The 15,072-nt window shown below is 40.7% G+C and overlaps 3 protein-coding genes across 3 annotated transcripts in view; 2 read left to right on the top strand and 1 right to left on the bottom strand.

Annotated features, from left to right (window-relative positions):
- Positions 1-187, top strand: part of evla (Enah/Vasp-like a) — a 29,405-nt gene extending 29,218 nt beyond the window's left edge. The window contains exon 13 of the mRNA XM_071527755.1: positions 60-187. Coding sequence (XP_071383856.1) covers positions 60-97 — 38 coding nt within the window. The 3' untranslated portion in view covers positions 98-187. The remainder of the gene's footprint in view (positions 1-59) is intronic.
- On the bottom strand, positions 111-8,709 carry degs2 (delta(4)-desaturase, sphingolipid 2). Its single transcript, XM_071527756.1, has 3 exons — positions 8,598-8,709; positions 3,613-4,355; positions 111-2,907 (listed from the first exon to the last, which is right to left on the bottom strand). Exons 1-3 carry the CDS (start codon positions 8,677-8,679, stop codon positions 2,764-2,766), a joined length of 969 nt encoding a protein of 322 aa, XP_071383857.1. The 5' UTR covers positions 8,680-8,709; the 3' UTR covers positions 111-2,763.
- A 1,058-nt stretch (positions 8,710-9,767) lies between these two features.
- LOC139650949 (transcriptional repressor protein YY1-like) lies at positions 9,768-14,335 on the top strand. The gene is made up of 5 exons (XM_071527758.1): positions 9,768-10,367; positions 11,833-11,983; positions 12,458-12,518; positions 12,892-13,050; positions 13,376-14,335. Exons 1-5 carry the CDS (start codon positions 9,863-9,865, stop codon positions 13,556-13,558), a joined length of 1,059 nt encoding a protein of 352 aa, XP_071383859.1. The 5' UTR covers positions 9,768-9,862; the 3' UTR covers positions 13,559-14,335.
- The last annotated feature ends 737 nt before the right edge of the window (positions 14,336-15,072 follow it).

The following is a 15,072-nucleotide window of genomic DNA, read 5'->3' as shown; positions in this document are numbered from 1 at the left end:
ATATGAGCATCCCAGTAGAAGAAGCTTTCACTCTCTAAACTCGTCCTTCTCTCTTGCAGCCATCAGACAAGAAATCGGCAGAATCAGTACATCCTAATCTCATCGGAGCAACAATAGGAGGAGGAGAGCAAGGGGAGGAGCAGGAGGAGGATGGACATGCAGATGCACAGACATGAGGACCAGGGAATGTTCTCTCAATGTTTCTGTGACCTCACGTTGCCATGATGAAAAGTTGCAGAGATGTTGTGCCAACATTTTGAGTCTGCTGGACAGCAAAACGGAAAGGAAGAGACAGAAATGAGAAGCAAGGGATTCGTGGAAAAAGAACAGAAGGGGAAGAAAATAAGCGAGCGAGGAGAAAGGAAGAGGGAAGGAAAGGAGGAAAGGAAGAGTAAAAGTCTGATGAACTGAGCAGAGGATGTAAAGTGAAGACGATGATGAGAGAAGAGTCTAGGGAGGGATGGACACTCGTGCTGGGTTTGGTGTTGTGGTCCTCTCTGTGCACCTATAGACTCAGTCAGCCCAGTGTTGCAACTCTTTGTTCTCTGTTCAGTCCAAGTCTTAAAAAGAAAATATTTTCGTTTTCTAAGTTTTTACTGTTTTATTATTTAAAAAAACTGTGGTGATAATGATAATGACGATGCTGTTGATGACAATGAGTATTTTATTGATATTATAGAAGGAGAAAGGAAACTTGCACACCATTTATGTCAGCCTTTTATATTTTCTATTGTTATTTTTGTTTAGTTTATCCCTAGGTATTTGATGATAACAAGCACAATATGGGCAAACATGGTGCTGCAGACTCACCTGCCCTCAACTGGGTTGTTTAAAAAAAAAAAAAAAAAAAAAGGCTTTTTAAGGTCTTGTTCATACTGGCGTTGTGTGTCTGACGTTTTTTTTTCTCCAGACAACATTTAGCTAATTAATGTTTGAACCACAATTAGCTATTTAAATGACCCCTTTCCTCCTCATCCAAGGCATAACATATTACAAGAGCAGAGTTTGACAATTAATCAAGAAAATTTATAACATATAACACAGTCTGCTGTACAACTCCAGTGTGATCAAGGTATCTCTACCTGTTCAGATGTGTAAGACCATTGGAACTTGGGGATCGTTCACAAAACAGGCCGATAACTGTAAATGTGCCACCTGGTTTTGCCTAGATATAAAACAACGTAGTAGTAACTATTAGTCATCCTATGCTTTGTGAACCTCCCAAGTATGCATGAAACCTTATCTCTATAAATTAGTTTTTCATTTGGTTTAAAAAAAAAAAAAAAGGAAAAAAAAACGGTGGTACATTTATCATAGTGGTTTGTTTCCATGAAGATTCCCCTTTCTATATATGAAGAAGTTGAACTTGAAAGTGGTAGCTATGTGAAAGTATAATGGGTTGCTCTGGCAACATGCAAATCTTACATAGATAAAAGGAAAATTATGATATGTGATAGCTAAATGTTTCTTTGCAGGGAGGATTTGGTTGAACATTGGTTGTTGCATTCTATCCATTCTGTCCGCTCTCGACTACGTTCTGATTTGAAAGCTGGAAGTAAATTCATTCAAACAAAAACAATAGACCTGTCGACCATCTACACAATGTCCTGCTGTGTTTGTTTTCACTTGCCATCCCAAACGACGAGATGCCCTCATGTTTCATTGTGTGGAACATTTAACCGAATTTCACCTTCAAGGTGTTTTTTAATTATGTAGAAACAAAAGTGTGAGAAATGTCCATCAGAAGAAGATATCCGGTTATCAAAAAACAGACAGGAAAAGGCAAATTAATCATGTTCTCTTAGTGGTTTGTTCTTATCAAGATCCTTTTCCATATCAATCATTTAAATAGAAACAACAATGCTTATACTGATCAGTCACAACAGCACAGATTAAGTTGTATATAGATGTAATCAAACGGTTTACAGCTCAACAACAGGATGGAGCTGGGGCATCACTGAAGAAAAGGCTCTTCTTACTGAAAGGTAAGTTTCAATGCTCATTTCCATCTCTGCACTGTTCTGCATGATGGGCATAAAAGTGGTGAGATAACATTTGGTCAAGGCCTGCAATATAACAGTAAAACAATCCTGCATCACCATGTCACACACTGAGAGGCTTTGTGTGCTAGGCCTGACTTAACGACTGTTTCTTGCTCATTAGCAGGTAATAGACAGAAAATAAGTTTTACAGAAGCAGTAAAGTTTTGGTAAAGACTCATGAGAATGTACGTGACCTTTGCCCTAGGAAGTAAAATGAAATTTCCCATTATCTAAAAAAATACTATTGTCTTCAGTTACTGATACGGAAATATTACACAATCAAAATAGACACTAATTGCCAGCTTTTACCATTTTCCCCTTCACAGTGCCCATTAGATACAAGGAAATGTCATCACCCTATCACAAAGCAGAGCCACAGTTTATCTGTTTCTAATAGAAGCATTAATTATTGGGGTAAGGATGCCTTCCAGTTGTATCTGAATTCTCTGCCCATTTCCATGACCTGCAGTCATCGTCTGTACATGTATGCAATCTGCAATCTGCACATTCATTTGCCATTTATTAACTCAAGTATAAGACTGATTTAAGCGTAGGATGTCCTGCATGCTTAGACGTTTACGTACAGTGACAAGCACACACTACATGGAAAAAAAAAAAGATCTTTAAACCAGAGAATATAGTGACGTTTAACACTGGTCCATAGATGTCTGTTACTGAAATTCAGGTTCCGGTTTAATGGGATCTTCCATCAGTCACAGATCTATTCCTGCTTGACTAGCTTGTATTCCCGTTTGATTCTGGCATAGGGGCCAATGCTGTCATCAAACACAAAGTCCCATAATACCCGGGTCCAGGAAGTGTGTTGAGGCAGGGAGTCATAATACTCTGCTGCAATTTGTTTGACCTGGTAACAAGAAAGACAAAGGTTAGTGTGAGAGCTTAGAAAAATGATAGAATGGGAATCAATGATACACAGTACATTTGCCATTTTAAATCATTCAGGTACAAAGGATGATGGAAGCAAGCATTCCACTAATCTGATTAGTTATTTTAGGATGCAGCAACACACTTTCTGTGAAAATACTTCAAGACAAAATTCAGAGTTTTTCACAGAGGAACAAAATTTAAATTTAGCACTTTATAATTCAAAAATAGATATAATTCCTTCTTCAAAAATAGACTACAAAGACTAAATATAGTCTAATCTAAAGGTTTTTCAAAAAAATTGTTTAATGTCAGCAAACATTTCATAAGAGCGGGTGTCAATTTGTCATTCTCTAGTGGCGCTCTAGAGGCTGCAGTTACTCAGTTACAAAGCCCGTCCTTTCATCGGATAATATTTGCAGTTGTAGGAAAAAAAACTTGTCGTGTGGCATTTGCCAATAGTCTTTTGTTTAGATTCTAAAAGATATGAGTAGCCAGTCTTATCTGCACAGGCCTGGAGGTGATGTAAACATGGTAACACCCCTCATTCTCAACCAGTCTAATAATAGTCTTTAAGAATCTGGATGTAATTTGTGAAACAGATGTGCTTCGTTTTCATGAGCGGCTTCAACCACAGTTTGAGAAGTTAAGATTTGAGTTGCCAGAATAGAACTCCTTGTCTCACCTGAGGTAGTTTACTGCCAGGTATACTTGGGAAGTCATGATGCTCCATGTGATACCCAACATTGAACGTGATCAAGTTCAGCGGTCCATAGTACGAATATGTCTCGTGTCCCTTCAGAAACATGTAATGCTCAGCTATGAAATGTCCCGAGATAGGATGCAGTCCCATGCACAGGATAGATCCCGCGATGAGGTAAACAATAGGCTTCAGCCCCCACAGATAGTAGATAATGAAGTCTGCTGTGAACTGAACCACTGCGTTCTGGATCTCCAGCTGGCCGATGGGTTTAGGATTGACCACCAAGGGGCGCAGGGCGTAGAAAAGGGGCTGCAGGAAGAGCCAGAGGACCTTCCTGGCCGGCGTGCAGAAGAACCATCCCTCGATGTCCGTGGGGATGTCGACGTCTAGCTTGTCGCCTCCCAGATACCGATGGTGGTCGATGTGGTACTTCTTGAAGGAGGCGGAGTAGGGCAGACCGATGGGAATGTTGGCCCACATGGCAAACCAGCGGTTCCACTTGGCCAGTTTGTTGCCAAAGGCCACGTTGTGAGAGATGTCATGGATGGCCAGGGTCAGCGAGTGGTTAATGCAGCCACCGAAGGCGTAGGCCCAGAAGAAGAGCCACTTCCAGGAGAGCGTGTGGACCATGTAGCAGGCCACCAGCTGGGTCAGCACCATGCCCGATACCACCCACTTCAGCTGTGGGTCTGGACCCATGAGGGACTTGATCTCTGGATACTTGGCTGAGGAGAGAGACAGGTGGATAGAGGGAGAAGAAAGGGAGCGTGAGGAACAGAGGAGGAAGAAAGGTGCAGAAGGAGAACAGCAGGTAGGAAGGGATTACAAAGAGGAAGATAGTAAAGGGAACCAAAGGGGAAAACAGGTAATGGTGGGAGTAATTAAAGTGGAGGGAAGAGAGAGAGAGAGAGAGAGAGAGAGAGAGAGAGAGAGAGAGAGAGAGAGAGAGAGAGAGAGAGAGAGAGAGAGAGAGAGAGAGAGAGAGAGAGAGAGAGAGAGAGAGAGAGAGAGAGAGAGAGAGAGAGAGAGAGAGAGAGAGAGAGAGAGAGAGAGAGAAAAGACAGAAGACAGATTAAGTTGAATTTTTTAAATAATGACTTGCGTAGATTAATATCTTGTAGTATGTGAGTGTAGAAATGAGGAGAATATCTTAAATGGATACAACTAAGCAAGCTGGATTTACCACGATTGATTCAATTCAGTTTAGAATGTGGATTTTCTCTCAAAAGACACATTGTTGTGTCATATTGCATATCAAAGAACACAACTAAGCACTTTGTAATACGGTATCTTCCCATGGGAAAAGCCCTGTTGACATAACTCTTTTTTAATTGGCAGAGGTGTTGTTTTACTGTGGGACAAGACTCACAAGGAGATACAGATCAAAAAGCATCAACAAGCGAGTCTTTCACAAACACTCATCACGAAAACAGCTGGGTTTAGTTCATAAGCCATTTAGAGTTACAATAGATGTGCATGTTAGTGTGGAAGTGGTCCGTTTAGCGATAACTGAATAATTGCTGCATGTAATTATTTCCTGTACTCTAAACAAAGGCCGAGTGTGAAGCCGAAATTGTATTTCAATGTTACACAAATCAATTGGCTAAAATATTTTATATAAAGGTTCAATAGATCATTTTTTGAAAGGTCAGCAAAGCATTTCCGGTATTTTTATTGATTTAACTTTTTGTGATCCATCAAATGAATCACAACTGAAACACCTGAATAAGAGAGACTAAGTGAAAGAGACTTTAAGTGAAGAAAGGTTCACGGGATGGTACATGCAAATCTGGTGTGCTTTTGTGCTTTCATCTCATTTGTGTAATGCCACTATGTAAAATCGGGCTCATGTGAGCAACAAAAAGATTGAGGACACTACAGACTGGCAGCAGTGGTATTCCTCCAGCAGGTCAGCCTCCACCCTGCAGGCCGAACCCTCTTTGTTCAGCTGGCCAAACCCTCTGTATTCAGTAACGTTTAGCCAGGGCTCAGTCAAGAGGAATTCCCTACTGTGTCATTCATCTGACCGGACTCATTTATCAACAGATAATGCCCCAAATAATCTTTGCCACATATGTACCTTTTCAACCTAAGTATGATTTGAGGGTCTGTTCCAATCACTTATTTGTCCTTTATAGTCATGTTTATAGGCTATATGTCTTCAGCTATATCTGTTCTATCCCACCCACAGGGCATCTAGTTAAATCAGTAACCAGACATCATAAAAGGAAACCTTTTAAAACCGCCTTGCTGAACATGAAATGCAGTCCCACTCTTCATCACTTTGACGATGCAATAACTAGTACTCTGAGGCTCCATCAATGGACTTGAACTTCACAATGTCAGAGGAAAAGCTCATTTCTGTCACCGTGTTGTCAGATCATGTGCATCAGTAAACAAAAAACAAATTCAGATCCAACTGGATGAGTCAAACCAACAATCAAATCATGCATTCAAGAGCAAAGATTTTCCAAATAAGTCAATGATTGACCGGCATGTACAGTGTCACAGTCATCAGTCATTCATGTGACTTAAGCTATTGTGACGGAAGGTGTAGGTTTCCTTTGATCTTACAAGACCATATAAAGTTTATAGCGTGAAATATCTAGACCACAGGCAAACATGTCAAACAATACACTATTCAATTCATGAAGCCAAACATCTCACATGATCATATAAGTGAAGCTCAGAGGCCACTGACATTCACGCCCATCATGCCTGATACAGTTTGCCCTCTGTTCACAGCAGGTCAGGTGATAATAAAAACAAAAGCCTTTAATAATTTAAGGCCCAGTGGTGTCAAACAGCAAAACAACCCATCAGCTTCTAGATGCTTCTTTCAAACCAGATCAGCCATGTGACTGTTGGTCAAGGCATGGGTGCAAATTCAGTATGTCAGGTGGGAGGGGGGGCAACATCGGTCCTTCCAAGAAAGTATAGGCTACGTACACACATACAAACAAACACACACACACACACACATACAAACACACTGGTGAACCATTCATAATATTGATACATAAAGGGACTGGTCTGTGACATTAGCCATGTATTTTAGGGCAATCTCATTTGCAATCAATCTTAAATTTTAAGAATAACTTGGATTTTAGATGTTAAAACATCAACATACTGAAATCCAAGGTCCAATCCAAAGATATTCATAGTACATGGCCTTGCCTCAGCCCGCCCAAGGTTTCTTCCAAGTTTTCCTACTAAGGTTTTTCTTGGGAGTTTTTCCTTGTGTGCATTTAGGGTCTAAGGCTGGGGTGCCGGGTAGGTTAGTCTATGTAGAATAGGTAGATTGTTTGTCTTGCTAAATCTGCTCTTGCCTACCTGTGTTTTTTTTGCTATGTTTTTCTTACATAACTTTGTTCACCATTGATTGTGTTTAGTTAGACCTAGCTAGACACATTCTCTGTAAAGTCCTCTGAGACATGCTTGTGACAAAGGGATATATAAATAAACTTGACTTGACTTGACTTGACATGGCATTCAGAGAAAAAGTCAACTAATTAAAGAAAGCTACTCAAATTGCAAAGACACTTTGCGTGTTTTAGCGATGGACTAACAGGCACACATTTATTCCCATTTTTGAATGTGGGTGTGATCTGGAACAGAGATATTATTATTTAAAAATATGGGTGCAATACCCATATTATTAAATATGGGGAGGACGCAACCTCAATCATAACTTAATTTTTTCAAAATTGCATATTGTATTTTTTGCCAGTGGGTCAAGGCCAGGATTAAATAAACACTGACTGGTTTAGATCTGGTTAGGCCTAAATTATTGTTACTTTATTCAAATGAAATTATAAATCAGATAACCAAAGATGTTTTTCCTTGATATAGACTAAATATGCATGATTTCAAAGATAACAACATGATAAGAATGATAAATGCAACATCAGGGAGTGTTTCTGTTAGTAAACAAATAGCAATGAAGTAGATTCTCTAGTGTATAGCAGATGATGTTTGAGGTGATCTAGCAAATGGAGATTTCTCCTTCAGGGTTCCTCCCTGATCTTCTGACTCCCACAATGCCTTTCTTCTTACTGTCATACATAGCATTGTTTCTGTGTTTGCCATGAGCAGGGAATGTGTCTTGTTACCTAGCAAGCCCAGAGGCATTGTCAACTGCACCTGCTATCAGCATGCTGTCATTGTTTTACAAGTCAGAGAAAACGATGGCAGATAGGTTTAAACAGAAGGGAGTCAACCCATCCGTGTAATAGTCAAACATATTTAATGCATCAGGCCCCATGATTCACAAAAGAAAATCACAAGACATGATAGTGACATTAAATACTGGTAAACACATGCCTTTCATAGCTGTAAGTCTGGATATGAATTTTCTAATATCCTTCCTTTTACCCTGACAGGACAAGAATTTTCTGACATCTGCACTCCATTTTTTGGAAAAGAAGGGTTTTAGCAAACAAAAGTTCATGAAAACAATGCAGCTTCAAAGTTAGAGCTAGCTGTAAGAGGAAGCGATGGGAGGCACCATAATTCAACATATGCTTGACAGGTTAATGCGTCAAAGTCCTACTGGAATATATAGTGTGTACTTTTATCTTTGACACCCTACATAATTACGTGCAGAATGGAGAAATCATTATATATAATGATTTACTAGGGTATTTCTACTTGTACTGCATTTTAAAAAATCATTTATGTAGCCTACCTCTTCCATCAATATCTAAGTGAATTCCCCAATAATTTAGTTTATCATTAGTAGTAGGTCTAAACGGTCAGCACACACAGTATCTACACCTTCCCTGCATCCATTGTGGACTGATAACTCGTTAAGCAACACTTAGTAAACAGGTTTAACCGGCTGCGATTTTATAAGCAGGCTATGGTCAGAGAAAAACATCAACTTTTTTTACACCAAACTAAAAAGAAATGTATCTCAGCAGACTGCTTAGTGGTGATTTGTGCTTCCATTTTGAGGATTATCTTACCCAGTATTTCTTTTCGTCTTGAAGTGTGAGGCTGGTCATTGTAGACCCATTCAAAGTCTCCTCTTCCACCTGTCTTCCCCATGACTCCTTGGAGCGCTTGCTGTGTGTGAGAGGCGAGTCACTGGCTCTGTGGCGTTATGTGTGTCATCCAACCTTCACAGTTTCGGGGCACACCCACTCACACAGGCCGCTCAAGGTGTAAGGTGTGATCAGATGCTCCTCCCATGACGAGGGAGGAACAAAGTTGGCTGTGCACCTGCTGAAATTTGCGCAACAGGTAGGCCGACTACATATTTCCATCCCTTATGTGAAAGAACTGCGGTAATATTTTAGATATACAAACAGGCTATCACAGCAAAACTAAACGTCCCTATAAGAATATTATAGTGATAGGCTACCATATGTATAAATCCACTAATTCACTATTGAGTACCATATACACACTATAGGTCCCCATAGTAATACTATAGGAAAATTGTCCTGGTTTTAGGGATCAGTGGCCGCCATTTGACATGAAATAACAAAAGCCTTCCTCATGTTTTTTATGCGTTTTGTTTGTAATATATAGGCCATGTAGGCATTAACATAGTTCCAAACCCACCCCACCCCCTCCCCTCTCACTCTCTCTCAGTTGTCATGCAATACACAATACGCACAGACTACAAATGTGCACATTTGCATTCTTACATAAACTCAATTGAATAGCCACGTTGAAAAGTTGGAAAGAATTTATTGATCTGATCTGATTTATCGTATTTACAGCTTGAATGGCCAAAATGTATTCTGGATTATACTTGAATTATACTGTTGTCAACAGGCATAGATAGAAATTTGTTTCCAATGTCCAAAACATCACAAATGACTGCCATGTAGGCCTACATATGATGTGTATGTGACATATCTTTTCTGTCCTTTTAGCAGCACAACTGATATAACTGAAAATGATTTGGCGCTTATATACACATTTACAGTAATTATATGTTTGCAGCCGTAATCTATAAGCAAAAAAAACAAATAAACAAACAAAGAATTACAAATGTTGTGATGTACTGCACGCATATCATTTGATAGTCCCTTACACATTTTTAACATGATTTGCCAGGGCCAAATCACGCGAGAGTTCATATCTAGAGCATTGTGGCGACGAGAGTAGAACAGTGTAGAGTTGTGTTGTTGGAGAAGGAGGAGGAAGGCAGAGAGTAGAGAGAGGAGGGAAAGCGAGACTAAACAATAACATACAAGTGGGGGGAAATATATTTTTTAACATGGCATCGGGTGACACCCTGTACATAGAAACGGATGGGTCGGAAATGCCAGCCGAAATCGTGGAACTTCACGAAATCGAAGTAGAGACAATCGAGACAACAGTTGTTGGAGACGACGATGACCACCAGCCTATGATCGCCTTACAGCCTCTTGACACAGACGATCCACACTCGATTCACCATCACCAGGAGGTGATTTTGGTGCAAACCAGGGAAGAGGTGGTGGGTGAGGATGACTCTGAACTGCACACAGACGACGGGTTCGAGGACCAGATCCTCATCCCCGTCCCGGTGCCCGCCGCGGAGGAGGACTATATCGAACAGACTCTGGTTACTGTCGCTGGGAAAAGCTCGTCGGCAGGGCGGATGAAGAAGGGTGGAAGCGGAAAGAAAGCGGGCAAAAAGAGCTATTTGAGCGGAACAGAAATGGGCAGAAAATGGGAACAGAAGCAGGTCCAGATAAAGACTTTGGAAGGGGAGTTTTCTGTTACGATGTGGGCATCGGGTAAGTTCAGAGTCTGGAGTGAATTCCTGCAAGCTGGCCTCTCGCATTGTTCTCTCTGTGTGTAGCCTGTGACTGGGCCCGGCGGGGGCCTCGTCCTCCACCAAAGTTTAAACTATTTCCGAACTCGGGACCACTTGAAGTCCTTTTGAAATGTCTTTGTTTTTATGGGAAGCCATGTTTTATGTGTCGATGGGCGCCGCCATATTTCCCCGGTCTAGAAAGTATGGCGGCCCGAAAAAATGGCGTTTATTTGGCCGAGGAAGATGGCGGCGAGAGTGGGAGCGAGTGCTGTGCTCTGCTGCTGGCTCCTGCTAGGCCGCTGTGGCGCAGTTTAGCAGTAACCGACTCTTCCACGAGCAGGGGGAGGTGCTGCCTTCAAGTGCTCTCATAAGCTCCTGCTTCCTACTCCGACAGCTGTGAATTAGACTTGTTGAGCATTCAAATGCTTTCGGTCTAAAATAATAACAGCGAAATGCATCATGTGGCAAAGGTTGTTGTTTGATTGCTAGGGTTGTCCTTCAGGCATGGAATTTATGGTTTTAATTAATTTATCAGTGAAAAGTTGCTACATAACAATGGTGTATAGAAGTAACGTTAGTAATACAAGTAACCTTTAGGCTAAATATCATTTGCATTTGTCTTTTCAATACCATGGACTAGAAGTTAAGTATGCATAAAACTGTGTGACAGCCAAAGATTAAACAGAGCAAGTGAAAATGCATGCAACAATTATGCATATAGATTGCTAAACAATAACATATACACAACCTTTAACATCAGCTCTGTTTCCATGCTCTACTCCCCCTAAACGTCACATCTTTGTAACTCGGGTATCATAGACATTTCCGACTATTTACAACAGTGGCGTATCGTTCATGTAGGCTACGATTAAGTCGTAATTAAGATATTGCCGAGAGCACTGTCTTGGCACAAGACTTGAGCTTTATGTTTGCACTAACTTTACCTAACGGTGTATACTGTTTGGCGTGCAAGGCACCACAGTTCAGCTTAGTCAGCGAACAAGTTAAACTGCTTTATAGCCTAAAGCTGTGAGATTTTATAGCTTCTTCAGCATTTAAAACGGCATACAAATTGCTCCACGATACGGTCGGTGCATCGCATTGGTTATGCTGGTAAACAGTGAAAGTGGTCAGGGTCCAATTCGCTTTGCCTACAGTACAGTTTGCGAGCTAAAGAGAAGACGTTTCCCCCACCTCGTTGGTGCCTGTAAAACATAGTCAGTGTGTTGACCAAAGTTTTACCAAAGACAATTCTAGTCTGCTCTTAATACATGTAAACCTAATCTCGACTCTAGAAATGTACTCAGTCATGGTTTATTAAGGAGATGAATCGCAACCAGATGCAAAGTTGTTAAAGTAACTTTACAGTAAGCGGTGAATGGCTGAGTCCTGTCCTGTCCAGACGCTCCCCTCATAAAAGCTCTCTGTGTGTCACACTCATTCAGATGACAAGAAGGACATCGACCATGAGGAGCAGATCATTGGTGAGAACTCTCCACCAGATTACTCTGAATACATGACAGGGAAGAAGCTTCCTCCAGGAGGCATCCCAGGCATCGACCTGTCAGATCCCAAACAGCTGGCAGAGTTTGCACGGTGAGTGGAAACTGGGACGTTTCCCTTCACCCAGTCATGTTGTCCAGTCAGATTTAGTGGACCATAATAACAATAATAACAATGTGTTCATACAGCACTTTTCAGCATAAGTTTCAAAAAGGCAATAAAATAAACACTACTAAAACAGCAATAGTGAGAAAGGGGGAAAATTCTTAAAGTTTTATTGTGCATAAAGATGTAGCAACCCTCTGGAATACCTTCTCTATCCACCTAAACCAACCCATAGGGCAGAAAACAGTTTTTTCTATGTTAAATTAGACACCTTGCACTGTTGACCATTTGACATCCAAACGACAGAGTGGCCACTTTTTATGCCCCCCATCCATTACCCATACAAGTTTAATCAAATGTGTTTTTAAAAAGTAACTGAACAGTTCTTGGTGTTTTCTCAAATTGCGAGTGCAGAGAGTTCTCGTCTGTAAGTTTGTGACAGTTCATGTGTTTCCACTGCAGAATGAAGCCAAGGAAGATAAAAGAAGACGATGCTCCCAGAACGATAGCCTGTCCACATAAAGTGAGTGTGGTGTTCTCTATATTACATCAGTATTTGTGATATAAGAAGTGTATATGATGACCTACCTATGTAATGTGATGGTTTATGAATCTAAGGAATGTTAAATCTTGTCATATATATTTGATATTGGCAACACTGCTTGTAAGATATAATTAAGGTAAATGAATAGTAGCTCACCTTGTTGTGTGTATGTTTATATCATGTTGACATAGTTGCCTCAATATGTTGTAGGTATATATTACATTGGTATTAAGAAAACATTTCAGCATTCTGATCTGTCAGGATTCAGTTGATCTAATATTTTACAGAGGGCTGCACAGTTAAGTGAATATGTCCCATGCGGTTAATTTCATCTTGTTTATCTTTTCCTCAGGGATGTACCAAGATGTTCAGGGACAACTCAGCCATGAGAAAGCACTTGCACACCCACGGGCCTCGTGTGCACGTCTGCGCCGAGTGTGGCAAAGCCTTTGTGGAGAGCTCGAAGCTGAAGAGGCATCAACTCGTACACACAGGAGAGAAACCTTTCCAGGTGAGTGGCTTCGCTCCCCACCAACCACACCCACTTTCATTCCTCTGGAGACGGCTGTATAATTTACCATTCATTCAGAAGTTGAAGAAGTAAAAATCTTTGTATACAATGAAATTTAATATTATGTTACACATTCTCTCACCTGGCTTCATGTTGCTACAGTGCTGGAGGTACAATGAAGTCCACAGAAAGAAGGGAAGACATCTTCATTTAGAACAATGCCGTTTTCATGTCAAACGCCAAGCTTTTGCAACATGATATCATTTTATCTGTAAGCAGAGTTGAGGCAAGCAGCAGTTTAATGCTTTCTGTGTTTTGTCTCCAGTGCACATTTGAGGGCTGTGGCAAGCGGTTCTCTCTGGACTTTAACTTGCGCACACACGTGCGTATTCACACTGGAGACCGTCCCTACGTGTGCCCCTTCGACGGCTGCAACAAGAAGTTTGCCCAGTCAACCAACCTGAAGTCTCACATCCTCACACACGCCAAAGCTAAAAACAACCAGTGAATCGACTATCATCAACTAGCCTACCAACAACGTGAGCAAACATTGGAGGATTCTACCCGTATCTCCACTCCCTCACAGACAACTAATATCCTGTGGCCTGCTCTGTTGTGAGATATCAAATCCCCTTTGTATTGTCTCTAGATAAAAGGTTTAAAGAGAGAAATGACCTTTTCAGAAACTTTTTGATACGCGTATGGAGGTGAGAACAAGGAACTCTTGAGAACCCCCACCCCCCCCTCAGACTTCCTCCCCTACCTTGGTGTTACCCGGAAGGAAAAGCTTACGGTTTCTTCTTGTGAAGATGTTAATTCATGGATCTGCACCCGAAAAGTTATTTATACCTTAACACAGCCATTTCAAAAAGAATTTTACAATTTAAGTCTAATTTGCATAGATCCTCAGCAATGAAACACCTTTTCAATTTTGTACTTTCCCCAAGTGTGCATATTGTACACTTGCTTTGGCATAAGGTTTGTGGTAACGTATGTAATATGTTTTTCCCTGTAGCTCTTCTCGGAGGAGATTTCACAATATGTTGTACTTCCCCTTTTTTCCCTGCATATGATTGGGCTTCAGGGGTGGACAGGGGCGTTCTTTACAGATTTTCATTTTGTATAATGCAATGTTAAGGTATATCAGAATCATGTAGATAATAGCCATGTGATTTCAATAGTGATCAATGATTAAATTGTTTTTTTTCCCTGCACTACCAGATACAAAAGTGTCATGTTTGTCCTTGCACTCTGTATCTTCCCTCTTAAGCGCTACGCAATAACCAGACTTTGTGCTGAATATTAAAATAGAATGTATCAGGTTGCTTCCAGCAGTTTCACAATGCTTTGTTGAGGAGAGAAAAGTAGTTAAATCCAAATTTCCTATCACAGCAAAATTTTAAGAACGCCTCATAAGTTGTGGTTCATTCATTCTTCAGACTGCACATAATTGTGGTTGGTCTAATAATTTGAATGCAGCAATTTGAAGACAACACATCTAATAGCTGGTACATTGTGAGATGAATACATTGTCAGCTCATTGTCTGCCTGAACAGAGGAGTTTACAGCAGAGACAAGAGAGAACATCAATTTGCATTGGAGATTAAGGGTTTTATTCTAAAATGCCATCTGTTAAGAAAGAAGCTGTACCCGTTACTCACTGTAGAGCACAGATGGATGAAAGCTTCCTCAAATGTTACTGGTTTTTACATACAGGTCTTTGCTAGTAACTACAATATTGTTTTCTAACATTTATTCCTGCAGCAGTTCCTTTTTCTAGGATTAGGTGTCATTTTCATATGGTGGATGTCTTGTGAAATCTCAGTGCAACTCGTTTCCTGGAACAGTGTATCCCTCAAGCATTTTTGTTGTGATTAGTTACTCTATGCAGTCTCAATAAGGTGATCTTTCCCCAAATCGGGTAAATTCAAGGGCAATGATTTAAGAGCTAAAATCACTGCATTTGTATTGGCATATCTACAAGCTACAGAAGCACTGTGCTGTCTCTTAAATCCTATTTTA

This window comes from Centroberyx affinis, unplaced genomic scaffold, assembly GCF_046629955.1.
Source record: "Centroberyx affinis isolate AG114_WGS23_722 - 3 ecotype Tasmania unplaced genomic scaffold, CSIRO-AGI_Caff_v1 ptg001575l_1, whole genome shotgun sequence".
NCBI classification, from domain to species: Eukaryota; Metazoa; Chordata; class Actinopteri; order Beryciformes; family Berycidae; genus Centroberyx; species Centroberyx affinis.
The sequence above is the reverse complement of the archived record's forward strand: the minus strand, read 5'-3'. Positions and strand labels throughout refer to the sequence as shown.

Excerpts from the sequence above, each read along its gene's own strand:
- degs2 (XM_071527756.1), bottom strand. The coding sequence starts at position 8,679 with ATGGGGAAGACAGGTGGAAGAGGAGACTTTGAATGGGTCTACAATGAC. Across the intron at positions 4,356-8,597 it reads AAGACGAAAAGAAATACTGG|CCAAGTATCCAGAGATCAAG; the intron begins GTAAGATAATCC and ends CTCTCTCCTCAG. Across the intron at positions 2,908-3,612 it reads CTGGCAGTAAACTACCTCAG|GTCAAACAAATTGCAGCAGA; the intron begins GTGAGACAAGGA and ends TCTTGTTACCAG.
- LOC139650949 (XM_071527758.1), top strand. The coding sequence starts at position 9,863 with ATGGCATCGGGTGACACCCTGTACATAGAAACGGATGGGTCGGAAATG. Across the intron at positions 12,519-12,891 it reads CGATAGCCTGTCCACATAAA|GGATGTACCAAGATGTTCAG; the intron begins GTGAGTGTGGTG and ends TCTTTTCCTCAG. Across the intron at positions 13,051-13,375 it reads CAGGAGAGAAACCTTTCCAG|TGCACATTTGAGGGCTGTGG; the intron begins GTGAGTGGCTTC and ends TTTTGTCTCCAG.